Source organism: Strongylocentrotus purpuratus, unplaced genomic scaffold, assembly GCF_000002235.5.
Source record: "Strongylocentrotus purpuratus isolate Spur 01 unplaced genomic scaffold, Spur_5.0 spur5_scaffold_2, whole genome shotgun sequence".
Taxonomy (NCBI): Eukaryota; Metazoa; Echinodermata; class Echinoidea; order Camarodonta; family Strongylocentrotidae; genus Strongylocentrotus; species Strongylocentrotus purpuratus.
In genome coordinates this window covers 24536035-24552831 of record NW_022145605.1, presented here as the reverse complement: position 1 = coordinate 24552831, position 16797 = coordinate 24536035, and the positions used below count along the sequence as shown (strand labels likewise).

The 16797-nt window shown below is 38.2% G+C and overlaps 2 protein-coding genes and 1 pseudogene across 2 annotated transcripts; 2 read left to right on the top strand and 1 right to left on the bottom strand.

The window, feature by feature from the left end:
- The first annotated feature begins 2364 nt into the window (after window positions 1-2364).
- LOC105443699 lies at window positions 2365-4479 on the top strand. The gene has a single exon (XM_030991152.1). The coding sequence runs from the start codon at window positions 2653-2655 to the stop codon at window positions 4477-4479; it is 1827 nt and encodes a 608-aa protein (XP_030847012.1). The 5' UTR covers window positions 2365-2652.
- Window positions 4480-8038: 3559 nt separating this feature from the next.
- LOC105443698 lies at window positions 8039-8818 on the bottom strand (annotated as a pseudogene).
- Window positions 8819-13387: 4569 nt separating this feature from the next.
- LOC105443701 (tripartite motif-containing protein 2-like) lies at window positions 13388-16217 on the top strand. The gene is made up of 2 exons (XM_030991150.1): window positions 13388-13414; window positions 14381-16217. Exon 2 carries the CDS (start codon window positions 14391-14393, stop codon window positions 16215-16217), a length of 1827 nt encoding a protein of 608 aa, XP_030847010.1. The 5' UTR covers window positions 13388-13414; window positions 14381-14390.
- The last annotated feature ends 580 nt before the right edge of the window (window positions 16218-16797 follow it).

The window sequence follows — 16797 nt, the reverse complement described above, 5'->3', positions numbered from 1 at the left end:
CTGAGTAATAATTTCATTTTTAAAAGCAAGAAATGAAACATGATGGAGAAAGTGAACTATGTGGCTTCTATACATGGAGTAAAAATTCAAGACCGACAATCCCTAAAGCCGCACCAAAAATTCTTGCATTTATTATGCCAGATATAAGAGTATGGGGATTCACAGTAAGTATAGGTTTTGTCGACGGGCGGGTAGGGGTGGGGGAGGTAAAAGTCTAGCTCGAAAACCAACTTCCAGATTCAAGGAAAAATAGTCACACAGTGTAATATAGTGCCAATCTTGCCATTGTATTGTCATGTGTATATACATCTCATCAAGATATAAGGGAATATCATATTTGGTACGCGTTGTAATGATGTAGGGGAAGGCATTGAGGAAAATGATAAACACTCCTCTTTAATACAAACAGATGAATCAAGGGTTCACTTAACCTTCACAGTGCTCTTAAAATTGCTTTTATCATTATGAACGTACATTTTGCTCACTCGATGTTTTTGCTGATATGAAAACTAATGAAAGCATGAAAGAAAATCAATGTTTTAATTTTAAATTGAATAGAATTGCAGTATTTTTTTTTTACATCAGGATTAAAGTACGATATATAAACCAATAAATATGATACTAGGGTGTTTGGATATTACGCACCTCTCAGAATCGGGTGTTGTTTGCACGTGCCCGAATATGTAATTCGAACTTTTAAAACTTGTGGGGGAGGAGGTGCTGCAGCCCCCTCAGCCCCCCTGTTTTGTAGGGCTATGGTGTTAAGGCAATATAGCCCCTAAACAAATCCAAACTATAATTGATCGAACAACTTCTTAACTCTCTCAACCAGACGATGATTAGTGCAATAAGAGTAAAGGTCTATTTATGATTGAACATCTTCTTTAATTTTTTCCTTTCCGGATGTTTTTAGCATGTTTAGCGCCATCTCCAACATTCTAACTGTAATCTCGATGGAGGACCGCTCTTCGAGACTTTAGCAACAGTAATTTGATTCGAAATTTAGAATCTTGTTTAATAGTGGGGGGAACAGTAATATAATGCACACTGGTATATATTTGCTCCACAGACGCTCGACAAAATGAGGTCGAGTTTTTATTGGGCGAACACTTTTTGGACGATAGCAATCTCAATCTGCTTGTATGTCAAATGTTGCTGGGAATTTCCACTCACTAAAAATAGACAGAGAGACTGAATACATACATGTATATAAACGTACCACTTATGAACAGTGAACCATTACATTGCAATGGCAAAGAGTATACGGTACATGTTTACTGATTTGATTTAACACCTATAGACTGATCGATATGTAACGAGGTGAGTGAATTATAATGTCTGTTATTTCCAAAAGAAATGCAGTGACAATTTACAATATTTTCGTTTTACATTGTTGTAGTAGATCTATATCTTTATTCGACTGACGCCCAAACATTTTGAGGCGTTGTCTGTATATGGTTCATAAAATCATGATTTTCCTTTAGCTTAGATCTCGGTCTAGATGTCTTTGAGGTGATAAATGGAGAGCGATTGAGCTAAGGCCAAGAAAAACCAAGTATAACTTAATACTTTTCGTTTGTCCTGTGAAAAACAACGCTTTTGGTACGTTGCAGTGAATTAAATTACAAATAGATACATGTATGAATACCCATGCCCATGGTTAATATTCAGGTTTAATAGTATGTGATTCTTAATATAGCTAACATTTCAGCTCGTGATTCTGCCAAACCAGATTAATCTATATTATTTCCTCTTTACAACATGATAATTTTTTTTAAAATAGGATAATATTCCAGTGTGCCTAAGTACATGTATATAGTACTGCTTTTGATACGTCATCAGCTCGTCATATTTGTTTCTTTCTAAAGGTCACAAGTTGCTAATACTTGGTTTAAGATTAATTAAGAAATAATGTCAGGAGTATTTGTCCAACCCCAAAGTAATGAAATGTGTATGGTAGACTACATTTCTGAGACTTATGTTTAAAACCTTTGTTTTGTTTTCCACGGTTTACCTTTAACCATCGGCTTCAAGTGGCTGAAAATTATTATGATCTTTATAATTTTTTACATACGTCAGATTTTCGCAAAATTTCTACTAGCATGATTAGTTGCGATACATGTGGAGGTGTTGTGGTCTATTCTAGTGGATAGGTCGTTGGTTTGTGAATCACATAGTTCGCGGTTCGAGCCCCGGCCACCACGGCACTAATATCCGTTGGCAGGACAGTACTCTACATTAGGCACTCTACACCCATCCCATGTGTATAGTGAATGGGTACCCGGCAGGAAGAGCCCGGCAGCCACTGAACAGCGCCAGATCGACGTTGCTCTATCCCTTCTTGTTGAACCTCATCATTATTATCATTAGTATTAGCATTATTATTTTTAACTTCATTTTCCCCCATTATAATGTACATTATCTGAAAAGTGACAAAGAAAACAGTTTGATTTTTAAATTCATTTTCACTACTATATTCATTTCATGAAATCAAGATTAAATCAAAATACAACGGAATATCTTATTGTGTACGCGTTATATTCTGTAGGAAAATGAAAAACACTCCTCTTTAATACGATCAGAGGAATCAAAGCTACACTAATCATATTTTTCCCTTTTCTTTTTATCTCGTATTCCTGTAGAAATCCAATCATGGCTGATACATTAAAGAATGTTATTGCTCAGAGTCTGGAGTGTCCTGTATGTCTGAATACCTTCACCGATCCCAAGATCCTGCCATGTTCTCACACCTACTGCAAGACCTGTCTGGAAAATCTCTTGGAATGCCATGGTAACGACCAGATGCTCCGATGCCCTGTCTGCAGAGCTGAAACCCAGGTCCCAAATCAAGAAGTCAGCAAATTACCGGCAAATCTGGCTTTGAGGTCTCTCATAGAGGATATGAAGAATCAATATCAGTTTTGCTCGAATTGTAAATCCGAGGACAAGCCCCAAGCTGTTGTCTACTGTCAAGACTGTGGCAGGTATTTCTGTATCACTTGCAACAACAAACACTCTCAGTGGCCAGTCTTCATCAGTCATGAAGTTTTAGCCATGAGTGAGATCGTATCAGGGAAGGTGTCAGTGCGAAGATGGCGTAAATGCAGAAAACACCCCAAAGAGGATGAGGAGTGCTTCTGTTCCGACTGCAGAAGATTTGCCTGCTTCAGGTGTGTCGTCATGGAGCATAAAGATGAAGGACATCGGATCATCGAGGCAGCTGTTTATGAAAGCTGCCATATGAAGTGTGTCGAATATCTCAAATCCAAGGCGGACAAAAAACGCTCTTGCTTTCAGAAATACGTTGATTTCATTGATGAACAGAAGGACCGTGTGAACAATGTTCAGAAGCAGTGTACAGATGATATCAACAACGCATTTGAAGAATCAGTCCGGCAGTTGACAGAGAGGAAAGAACTCCTCATTGGTGAAGTCAAGGGTATGACCGAGGGAGTAGAGAAAGAACTGGACGAAATGCAGAAATCGGCTCAAGAGCACATCACCCACTTGACCACCATAGCTGACGTGGTAACCAATAAGACAAAGATACCGTTAGATATGGATGCATTGGCTGCGCACGACACTCTATGTCAAGACTTACAAGAGGCCTTGAAACAAGAAGATCCTGACTACCAGCGGCCGAGGCAATCGAGCAAAAAAGGAAAAAGTGTCAGTTTCAAGCGGAACGTTGGAATGGACGAGAATGGTCTCGGTAAAATCGTAAATGCAGTTGCAAAGAACATCGCTTTGCCCATTAAGAATAGCATGAATGACATGGTTAGTACACCAGACGGTAGGATGGCAGTGGGATGTTGGGCAGGTGGCGTGGAGATCTTCTCTGCTGATGGTCAGCACCAGCAGACAATTTTCAAGGATAAGCCGATCAATGGATTAAGGTTCCTCTCTGATGATCGGTATGTTTTACTCGATGGCAACAATATCACACTGTACACACCACAGTACACAACATTGAATGTAATGTTTGAGACTCTGAGTGAAGGTGAAGGTGAATGTCCTAGCCTCACTGTAGACGTTGATGATCAGATCTATGTTAGCTACATGGATGCTGAAAAAATCCAGGTGTTCTCACCAGCAGGTGGGAAGGCGATCAGGGAGATACCATGTGATGGGTATATACCTGTGCAGATAACTAATTATAATGATTACCTGATCACTGAATCTAGTGACACAATACGATTGATTGACAAGCAAGGTGTTGTAAAATATCAATTAACAAAATCAGGGGATTCCCTAACCGCTGCTGTGTCTCGAGGGAATACAATCCTGATAGCCACCGTGAAGCACGACGTAGGTTTGGTCAGCATTGATGAGTACACTAACAAGCTGAAGCATGTCCAGAACCTCGTCATCGATTACAAGATCGAGAAGAATGAGAGAGGGCCGTGGTACACTCTCCAGCAGTACCGATCAGGAGAGATCGCTTTCTGCACTCCTGATAGACTCTATATATTCCACTGAAAAAATGGATGACTCATTCTAACTTGAACTGTATGATATCAGGAGGGGGAGGGGTGCGATGTGTGCGACCGGATAATTTTAAAGGTAAAAACGGGCATGCTGAAAAATTTAAAGAAACATAATATTTCGTTTTAAACGGACCCATGCCCGCCCCCTTTTTCTGAAGCTTCCAACAGGCCTTTTGTTTCTGTGACTTCATAAAGTGTAGATAACATCTAGTGGAGTCATTTATATTTGTTACTACGTAAATTGGAGTTTTCGTGACTGTTTTAGAAATGACATTCCTAGATCATGTAGATTCATTTGAATGATTGAAATTTTCTAATATTTTTTTTAAGTAACCTTTCCTTTAATATACTTCTGAGGTGTTTGCCTTTCAGGATTTTGTCGTTGATGAAGACTATACATTTTTTTTTTAAAGGCTAGCTGTTGAAAATGTATAATTGATATAGACACATTTCAATTATGTACTATTTTACAGTCGGAGATAAAAATCCTAGTGGTGGACTCAATATTTATTGCCGTTTAATACAATTAATTTTTTATTTTTGTATTTACTAATGCATTTCAGATCACTGCCCGATTAATCATACTAGATTTCATCTTTTACCCAGAATCATGAGAAAAAAATGCCCCTTGTTCAAAATAACTTCTACTTCTTACACTTTCTCGAGTTGTGTACTAAAGAGTGTAAGAGTACTGAAAGTCAACCTATTGATTGTATGATATATGTTGTAAAAGTAATGTCAAACCAAATGTCTAAATAAGGGTTAATGTTTTAATTTAATGGACTGTGATATCTTGTTTTCTGTTTTCCATGCTTACATTCCGTCTGGTAAAGAATATGGGAGAAATTGCATGGAACTTGTCGTCAATACCCGATTCATTTATTCACTTTTTGGAGATATTTCGTTTTGTCTGTGTTTCCATTACTTTCAGTATATAGTATGTATTAGAAAGGAACCTCACTGATTTCAATGAAAGCAGAACAATTATATATATTGGTCTTTATATGTTTTAGAAAAATCTGAAAATGTGTAATTCTAAAGCTACTTTCTATACGCGTTGTCCAATGTACAATGTAAATATTTCATTAAACATCATCCCGCCATTTTCATTTTCATTCCTATGGCCCAAATATGAAATTGTAAACATGTTTTTACAGGTCCTCTTGTGTGTAAATCAAGTACATTATCATCAAAACTTTAAAAACAAGTTGCACAAATATTGCGGGCTCAAAACTTTACAATTGCATCGATTGCTGTTTTTTAATTCTTTTTTTTATTCCTCAGTTTCTTAGATCTTCTTAATCAACGTGATGTCAGGTGCACTTCCCTTTTCATTGTGAATTCCTGTTATTTTGGAAAGAGAAAAGCCCTTTTCATGTACATAAGTATCCACCGGGAATGCTGTTTATTTTTGTTTCTTCACTATATCAATAACTTTGTATTAGTCTTTGTCTCTTTCAAATTATGTATTTCTCTGACCTTGTTTACCTTTCTTCGCGTGCCATATTGCTAATAACATGTCTCAAGACGTTTATTTTCTCATGTATATTCAATATGTCAATTTGAAGTTATGTCTTAAAATACACTATAATTTGTTTGTATTTGTATTTCTCTTTCTCTCTCATTTTTTGTTTAAAGACTAAGTGTGTATGATTTTGTCTGTCAATTACTTAGGTCCCAATTCATTGGTGTTAGATGCTCAATACGTTTATTTTCTCATGTATATTCAATATGTCAATTTGATGTAATGTCTTAAATACACTATAATGATGTTGAAGTTGAACTTTTCAAATTAGTCGTATGTTATGTAGCTTTCAATTATAGTATGTAATTATCAATCATTGTTGAAGGTTTATCAAATATATATTTGTAAAACCTGTGAATGATGGAAATAAAATACCACGTAAAACAAACAAAGAATACGTAATCTATCAGAATTTGAAATATAAAAAGCTGCTATAACGATCATGACGTTGTACATGTAAATGATTCTTAGCTTTAAGCATCTGTAGAATTTTGGGGAACTGAAATCGCTATACACAAAGATAATTATGCAATGCTGACTGTTGCATTTTTAAAATTTGGTTATTATCAAGCAGTGTACACTGGTAACTTTGTTTCGTCTGTGCAAGGAGGAGGAGTTTGTGTGGCGAGGGTAATAACTTCGATTTTCCGTCATGATTTGCTATTTTATCAACAGCAACAGAAAGAGTCTATTTTGCCAATTCGGCTTCAACCAAGATAATGATGAACCAAGATTTAAAACGAAATAACTAAGCAAACATAAAAAGTAATAAAAACAAAAACAACTTAAAGTTACTCTTGCAAAATATTTATCTAATTAGATGTTTTTTCTTTCATTGATCTATTGTATGATATCGCGCACTGTGATGTGTATTTTTTTTTGTGGTAGGAATGTTGTGTTTTTGTCATGTCATTCTAATCTGGTACATACGTTTTTATGATAAATCTATGCATTAACGATTTCTAGGTGATTATCATCGTAACGTACATTGAAACTTATTACATGACTTTTTGTATCAATAAAATATTATGGCTGACAAAATTGTACAGGCAACAACAAACAGACACGTGAATTCAATTTGATTAGAGTTTATTGTCAGTGTCCATTCCAACGGTAGAATGGGAATAATAAAAGCAATAATGAAAGTGCATGATGAAGGGGGGGATGTTGCCGTAAGAGATTTTTAAGATTGATCGAAAGGAGAGGAGCAAGTAGACAGAAAATTTGTAGAGGAGAGAGAGTATGGGAGATAGATGGGGGCGGGATTTATTTATTATCATAATGACGATCATGATTCGAGAAGTAAAAATCCTATCATTTCAAGTTTGCACATTGAATTATAATGGAAATCTGATTGTCTCTTATGAGAATTTTAAATTATATCTACATTTTGAACGAGGTAAACCTTTGACTGTGGTAGCTATTGTCCCGTGAGTCCCCTTGCACTCTGTAAAACATATGACCGTTTTATTTAATTAAACTCAGTCAGAATTTGAAAAATAATTACCTTGAATTGAATAATTTCTTATAGAATTCATGGTTGCAATCAAACTCTCCTTTGACATGAAAGCGGTATATACAAACGAGGTAAATTGCGGTTTATTTGAATAATCGTTAATGGAGCACAAAGTGAGTGCAACAATGAAGATTGCAAAGAAGATTTAGCAATGTATCGAATTAGGTGAAAGCAGCGAATTACACTAACTCTTCGCTATGCTCCCTCGCATAATATCCTTCAAAATGTACAAGCAAATAGTGTAAAATAGAAATCACATCCATCCCGTCTTTCGTTCACTATGCTCCTTCGTCCCTCGCATTTCGTTCCCCGGTCATGAAAAGAAATCGCCGCCCCCGACGGTTGCCAATGATTTGTATTATCTTCTCTCTCTTAATTGATAATCATCTGTATACTTTATATATTTTCCTTCCCTTTGCATTTCTAACGAAATGATATACTTATATGTCTTACCTTAATTTACAATAAAAATCCGAAAATAACCACTATCCCTATTACATGAAAAAACGGTCAATCACGTTTACTTTTCACGATTTTCTTTCGACAGCAACACCATCTTATAGAACGTTTAATGATAAAGAATAAGATCCCAACGAGAAGTATACCAAATGCAGCGATATCAAGTAGGTATATCTGAAAGAATGCTAGATTATGAGTAGGTGGGTGGAGGTGACCACCACCATGTTTGATCACATGTTCAATCCAGAATGCAGCCGTGTTCGCTGGTGTCATTGGACGATCACGAAAGATGGCAGAAACACGCTTGGCGTTCGTTGAATAGCTTGTGTTCTCAAGGACTTCGCTGAGTTGTTGGTAAATGTAATCCGCACTCAATCGGTCTTTGTCAATCTTGGTACCAAGTCCACTAGCCAGCACTCTGGCTGCAACGTCATGCTGATCAGCGCCCAGAGGCATAACGACAAGGGGTACGCCGTGGTACAACGCCTCCAGGAATCCGTTGTTTCCCCCATGATAGAGCACTGCTCGAGTCTTTGGATGCCCAAGCAGATCATTCAAGGGTAACCATTTCATCGGTTTGATGTTATCAGGTATCTTGTATGGAGGGGGCTCTTTCAAATGAAGAAGAACTTTGTGTGGGAGTCTACTGAAAGCGTCGATGAACATGCGAGTGATGTCGGGTCTACTTTTTGTTATTGAGGCAAAATATGAACCAAGAGAGAACAGAACGACACCGTGCTTGCCCGATGATTGCATGAAGTTCTCTAACTCATTGTCGAGGGCTTCGGCTGGTCTTGTTGTAAGTCCACCAACTGGAATGATGTTTGGCATCATGGCAAAGGGAAATTCGACCGAGAAATCACTATTGATAAGGAAAAGGTCAACATGATTACTGATGGTGGATTTCAACCGAGGATCTAGATCATATTCAGCCACAAGACCAGTGGAAAATCCATTGATCACCATTTTATTTCCCCAAAACACAAAGAAGAGGTAGGTGACGGTATTCCTGAATCTTTGTAAAAATGTCATGTCAGATGTGAATGACGTCAGTGGTGTCGGTTGGTAAGAGGTCATAAATGGAGAGCCTGCTTCTTGAAATAATATAAGGAAGTGGTGTCATAGGTGCAAGCACTATGGCATGAAGGTTCTCAGTACCTCTATGTCTATCAAGAAAGGACTTAACATACACACCACACGACCATACCACATCGACGACAAAAGCATTGAATTTCGCCATACGGTCTAACAATCTTTGATCTTCGAAAACGGATTCACAAGCTTCTCTGTTTACAGAAATGAACATATCCATCATCTCAGCCATGTGCTTCATGCTGTTTTCAGCAAATGTGAATTCTGCCGTCTTATTCGATATGTCATCTATTCTCTTCTTCAGACCAGAAATATGGAACATTTCGTAGCTGAAGATCGTAGCGTGCTCGGGATCCATGGCGCGGTCGGAATACTCGTCTGAAATGAGGAAGGTCACATTATGACCTCTCTTCACCAGACTCTTTCCGACTGCAACCATCGTAAAATAATGGCTACCATCTCCAAAGAGACCAGAGAGAAGAATGTTCGCTGATTCCACATTGCTCAGAGCTAAGAGTAAGCCCACGGCAACCAGAATATGTCCGACTCTCAGAGAGAACATAGTGTTGTCGGATCTCAATGTATAAAACACCGTATACAACTCTCCAATTCCCAGGTATACTATTATGTGGATCGTGATAATAGCAATAAATCATTATGTCAATGTTAAGCAAACCATTTTAACACAGGATTGAAGGTCAAAATTCGTTCGTTCCAGCCTCGCACGTATCGCACGACGTCGGACTTTAACCCATCAAAAATATTTTTGTTTTCACACGTATAGGCACCAGTGTATTTCAAGGGGCAGGGGGAAGTTCCCCATGCAGAAAACTTTCCAACCTTTAAAAAAAGATGATAGCATCTGGCCTTATTATGCGAGGGAACGAAGCGATCGATCAATAAAATTATTTTTTTTCGATTCTGTCTCAAATTTAAGTAAGAATAGGGGGCGATCCCCTAAAAAAAATCAGGGGATATGTCCACCAGTCCCCTGGAATTGCCGCCTTTGCTTGCAGTATTCTTCCCTTAGTTTAAGAAATGTTCTTGGTAAAAGAGAAGGAGTGGCTTGGTATTGGTCTATACGAAAGCAAATTAAATGTTAATTATTTACAAAACAGAAACCATCAAAAGCAACACTCACTATTACAATTCTATCTTTTAAAATGCCTTCTCCCTGACAGTATTCCATATCTGTCAATCAAATGTAGACAAAGATAAATAATACAATCATTACATTCTTAAGAACTTAGGAATGAATATTATACAAATAATGAATGGTTATGAGTTCAATAGTGCGAATATTTTCATGAATCAAATGACAAGGATCCACATAGGTGTTGTATAATTTACAAATAATGAATGGTTATCAGTTCAATAGTGCGAATATTTTCATGCATTGAAAGATTAACATTCTATTGAACGAATGAAAAACTTTCATTATTTGTTTTATACAACATCGAAGAAGATATAATAATAATAATAATAATAATAATAATAATAATAATAATAATAATAATAATAATAATAATAATAATAATAATAATAATAGCCTAATAGTTCACTCCAAATTTTATTAAACGGAAACGGAAATTCTTTTTGCCCAATTGATCGTGAGCCCGGCAGCCACTGAGCAGCGCCAGATTGACCTTGCTCTATCCCTTATTGCTGAACGCCAAACAAGGTAGCAACAACTCCCATCTTTTAACGTCTTTTGGTATGACGCGGCCGGGGTTCGAACCCACGACCTCCCGGTTGTAATAGAACGTTAATCAACAAATTATGCTTTACTCCGTATATTAAGATAAATTAAAGTTGGAGTCAAGCCTTCTCGATTACATTCAGATTGTGTTGTACAATCTCTGTTATCCCTTATACAGATCAATTCTCTTATTTCACCACATTTCACCGCATAATATATTCCATCTTGCTTTTAGGTTTGTATATATACTCTAAAGAATATCTGCTATCCAGATATCTCAGATTACCTCCTAAAATAGAATGTGCTCCAAATCTACTCCTTCCTGTTATATATGATACTATATGATTATTTGAGTTTAAAGATTTAACTCTGGAATTCAGACTTCTTTAAGAAAACATAATTCAGGATTCATCAATTTATTTTTCAATTCCGGCAACGTAGGCCTATAGGACACGATCATGTGAACCCCATCCTTCCCGCCCTTCTCTGGTAAGTTCATGGGACAACCAGTGCCTACGACATTTTTGCGGGTCTCTTTGACTCATGTAATTATTTTATAAGGTCAGGGTGGATCCAGGGGGTGGGCCGGGGGGGGGGGGTTGCTGCATGAAATGACATGATTTCCCGGGATTTTATTTATTTCTCGTTTTAGTAATTATACTTTATGCGTTTGTTGGAAAATTATAAATTCCTAAATTTACATTTAGGCAATAATATGCTTATTTAAGAACCTACATGTGAGGGCCGGCGGAAAGGCAGGGCTCGGGGAGGGGGGCTAGAGTTCCCCTCACTTTTTTTAAAAAGTAGGTTAAAGAGAAATAGAAAGAAAGAGACAGAAAGAAAGAATAGTGACCTGCCAGTGTCATAATTAAATGAGGTAAACAAATATGCTCAACGCCTAAAACCCTGAATCTGCACCCCTGGACCTCACGAGGGACCCAAAGGCGGGCCCCTGGATGCTCATCTGACCGTAATTTAATTCTTAAAAACCCCTGAGCTTCTGGGGGCTCCGCCTCCTGGACCTAAATCGAATTAATGACCTGCCAGTTGCACAAAATAAGTTATCAAAATATGCCTCATCTGACCGTGATTAAATGCCCAAAACCCCTGAGCTTCTCGGGGCACTGCCCCCTGGAGCCCACCGAGGGGCCTAAGGCGGGCCCCTGGATACTCATCTGACCGTAATTTAACGCTTAAAACCCCTGAGGTTTCGGGGGCTCAGCCTCTGGACCCAAGCCGATTAGTGACCTGCCAGTGCCACAAATAAGTTATCAATATATGCTTCATCTGACCCCCTTTGCCCCTGTAACCCAACGTCAATTTATGCTCCACTCACTTCGCTCGCTACGGTCTACCTGCTCGTAAATACTTTAGCCCCCCCCCCCCACTTTGAAAACGGCCTGCATGCCAGTGTAACATGTAAAAGTAGTGGTGATGGGGATTTTTTTCTTCTGCCCCCCCCCCTCCCCCCTGCCCCCCCCCCCCGAGGGGCTCTGCCCCTTCGAACCCGACCCCCACTAAAAACCGTACCACTTTAGAATTCCTTCCGACGGGCCTAACTTTAACCATCTGAAGAATTTAGGGGAACTAAAATTGCTATCCACAAAGATAATTATGCAATGCTGACTGTTGTATTTTAACATTTGGTTATTATTAAGCAGTATACATGAAAACTAATGAAAGCATGAAAGGTAATAAATGTTACTTTGATTGTATTGAATTGCAGTATTTTATTCACATCAGGACAAAAAAAAGATTTAAAAAAAAATTGAAAAATATTTATTTTTTATATAGCGCTTAATACAAATGTCTCTAAGCGATAGAAACAAAATAAATAAGATACTAGGGTGTTTTAATCGGGTGGTGGTTGCAAGTCCCCGAATATTTTATCTGTCATTTTAAAAATTGTGGAGAAGGGGGGGGGGCTGCAGTCCCCTTAGACCCCTGTCCTGTAGGCCTATGGTATTAAGGCAAAATAGCCCCTAAACAACTCCAAACTATAATTGATCGAACAAAGTCTTAGCCCTCTCTACCAGACGATGGTAAGTGCAATAAAGGTAAAGTTATAAGATTGAACATCTTCTTTAATTTTCTACTTTCCGGATGTGTTTAGCATGTTTAGCGCCATCTCCAACATTCTAACTGTAATCTCGATGGAGGACCGCTCCACGAGACTTTGGCAACAGTAATTTGATTCGAAATTTAGAATCTTTTGTTATGGTGGGGGGGGGGGGTAACAGTAATATATTTCACACTGGTATTTATTTGCTAGACAGACGCTCGACAAAATGAGATCGAGCTTTTATTGGGCGAACACTTTTTGGACGATAACAATCTCAATGTGCTTGACTGTCAAAGCTTGCTGGGAATTCCCAGTTCCTAAAAATAGATCGAGAGACTGAATACATATCTGTCATGTATATAGCACCACTAATGAACAGTTACCAATACATTGCAAAGAGTATACATGTTTACTGATTCCTAAAATCATCATTTTCCTTTTGCTGAAATAGGTGGGTCTCGCGGTCTAGCTAGATGTCTTAGATAAAATTACTGAAGAGCGATTGTGCTAAGGCCAAGACAAATCAAGTATAACTTCTTACTGTTCCTTTGTCCGGTGGAAAACGACGATTTTGGTACGTTACAGTGATTTAAATTACAAGTTAAAAAATGAATGCACATGGTTAATGTTCACGTTAGTATGTGATTCTTAATATATAGCTAACATTTCAGCTAGGGATTCTGCCAAGCCAGAGCAATCTATTTCCTCTTTACAACATGATGATTTTTATGAAATAGTAAATATTCCAGTGTGCATGAGTACAGTACTGCTTTTGATACACTGTACGTCACAAGTTTCTAATACTTGGTTTAGAAACTTTAGATTAATTAAGAAGTAATGTCATGATTATTTTTCCAATGCCAAAGTGATGAAATGTGAATGGAAGACTACATTTCTAAGACTTACGTTTTTAAACCTTTGTTTTGTTTTCCAAGGTTTACTTTTAACCATCGGCTTCGAGTGATGGAAAATTATTATAATTTCTATAATTTCATATACGTCAAATTTTCGCAAAATAATTTACTAGCATGCATTAGTTGTGAAACATGTAGAGGTGCTGTGGTCTATTCTAAAGGATAGGTTACTTGTTTGTGAATCACGCGGTTCGAGTCCCGGCCACCACTGCACTAATGTCCTTTGGCAAGACAGTCCTCTACATTGGACACTCTCCACCCATCTAATGTGTATAGTGAATTAGTACCCGATAGGAAAAAACTCTGTAAATGTTTAAAGGCACATTATCATGGTAGGTTGGCTAAAGACGGGGTATTAAGATTGCAGTGAAAACAGTATGTGTACTGATGAGTTTGATTTTTAAATTCATTTTTTCATTACGACGTACAAAGTACATTCAGTTGATGAATAACATGATTTTTTTTTAAATCAACATAATTATAACGGAAAATCATATTTTGTACGAGTTATATTCTGTAGGAAAAAGGCGTGAGAAAAATGATAAACCCTCCCCTTCAATATGATCAGATGAATCAAAGCTCCACTAATCATTTTTCCCCTTTTCTTTCATCTCGTATTCCTGTAGAATTCGAACCATGGCTGACACATTAAAGAATGTTATTGCTCAAAGTCTGGAGTGTCCTGTTTGTTTGAATACCTTCACCGATCCCAAGATCCTGTCTTGTTCTCACACCTACTGCAAGGCCTGTCTGGAAAACCTCTTGGGATGCAATGGTAACGACCAGATGCTCCGATGCCCTGTCTGCAGAGCTGAAACCCAGGTCCCAAACCAAGAGGTCAGCAAATTACCGGCAAGTCTGGCTTTGAAGTCTCTCATAGAGGACATGAATAATCAATATCAGTTTTGCTCAAATTGTAATTCCGAGGACAGGCCCCAAGCTGTTGTCTACTGTCAAGACTGTGGCAAGTATCTCTGTATTCCTTGCCACAATGCACATTCTCTGTGGCAAGACTTCATCAGTCATGAGGTCCTAGCAATGAGTGAGATCGTATCAGGGAAGGTGTCAGTGCGTAGATACCGTAAATGTAGGAAACACCCTAAAGAGGATGAGGAGTGCTTCTGTTCCAATTGCAGGAGATTTGCCTGCTTCAGGTGTGTTGTCATGGAGCATACAAACGAAGGACATCGGTTCATTGAAGCAGCTGTTTATGAAAGCAGCCATGTGAAAAGTTTAGAGGACCTCAAATCCAAGGCGGACAAGAAACGCTCTTGCTTTCAAAAATATGTTGATTTCATTGATGAACAGAAGGACTGTGTGAGCAATGTTCAAAAGCAGTGTACAGATGATATCAACAAAGCATTTGAAGAATCAGTCCGGCAGTTGACAAAGAAGAAAGAAATCCTCATTGGTGAAGTCAAGGGTTTGACCGAAGGAGTAGAGAAAGAACTGGACGAAATGAAGAAATCGGCTCAGGAGCACATCACTCACTGGACCACCATAGCTGACGTGGTAACCAATAAGACAAAGATACCGTTAGATATGGATGCTTTGGCTGCACACGACACTCTATGTCAAGACTTACAAGAGGCCTTGAAACAAGAAGATCCTGACTATACACAGTCGAGGCAATCGAGCAAGAAAGGAAAAAGTGTCAGTTTTAAGAGAAACGTTGAAATGGACGAGATAGCTCTCGGTAAGATCGTAAATGCAGTTGCAAAGAACATCGCTTTGCCTACCAAGGATAGCATGGATGCCATGGTTGGTACACCAGACGGTAGGATGGCAGTGGGATGTCATACAGGTGGCGTGGAGATCTTCTCTGCTGATGGTCAGCACCAGCAGAAAGTTTTTGAGGACGTTAACATTCGTGGAGTAGGGTTCCTCTCTGATGATCGGTATGTTCTACTTGATTGCTCAAACAATATCACACTGTACACACCAGAGCAAACAAAGTTGAATGTAATGTTTGAGACTCTGAGTTACGATGAAGGTGGATTTCCTAGCCTCACTGTAGATGGTGATGATCAGATTTATGTTAGCTACAGGATTGCTGAAAAGATCCATGTATTCTCACCAGCAGGCGGGAAGGCGATCAGGGAGATACCATTTGATGGGTATAGACCTCATCAGATTACTAATTATAATGATTACCTGATCACTGAATCACGTGAAACAATACGATTGATTGACAAGCAAGGTGTTGTAAAATATCAATTAACGAAATCAGGGCATAGGCTAATCGCTGCTGTGTCTCAATGGAATACAATCCTGATAGCCACCGTGAAGCACGACGAATGTTTGATCAACATTGATGAGTACACTAACAAGCTGAAGCATGTTCAGAACCTCGTCATCGATTACAAGATTGAGAAGAATGAGAGAGTGTGGTACACTCTCCAGCAGTACCGATCAGGAGAGATCGCTTTCTGCATTTCTGATAGACTCTATATATTCCACTAAAATAATGGATGACTCATCCGTACTAGCACTTCTGTCTTCAGGCCCGTAGAGGGAGAGGGAGAGGGGCGGTGCGATGTGTGCGACCGGAAAAAAATGGACCCATCCCCGCACCCCTTTTACAGAAGCTTCCAAAAGGCCTTTTATTTCTGTGGCTTCATAAAGTGTATATAACATCTAGTGGAATCATTTATATTTTTTACTAGGTTAATTGCAGTTTTCGTGACTGTTTCAAAAATGACATTCATAGATCGTGTAGATCAATTTGAATTATTGAAATTTTGTAAAAGTATAAAAAGTGTCCTTCCTTTTGATATACTTTTTTTCTTCTTCAAGATTTTGTTGTTGATGACGACCGACGACTCTACATTAATTTTTTTATTAAATAGGCGGTAGCTGTTGTAAGTGTATAGATGATGTAGACACAAATCCCACAATTCAATAATGGACTATTTTACAGTCGGAGATATAAATCCTACTCCTAGTAATAGACTCTATATTTATTACCGTTTAATACAATTAATTTTCTTTTCTTCATCTTTTTCCCAGAATTATGACAAGAATTGACCCTTTTTTTAAAAAT

Bases quoted from the DNA above. Each gene is read 5' to 3' on its own strand.
- LOC105443699 (XM_030991152.1), top strand. From the start codon at position 2,653: ATGGCTGATACATTAAAGAATGTTATTGCTCAGAGTCTGGAGTGTCCT.
- LOC105443701 (XM_030991150.1), top strand. From the start codon at position 14,391: ATGGCTGACACATTAAAGAATGTTATTGCTCAAAGTCTGGAGTGTCCT.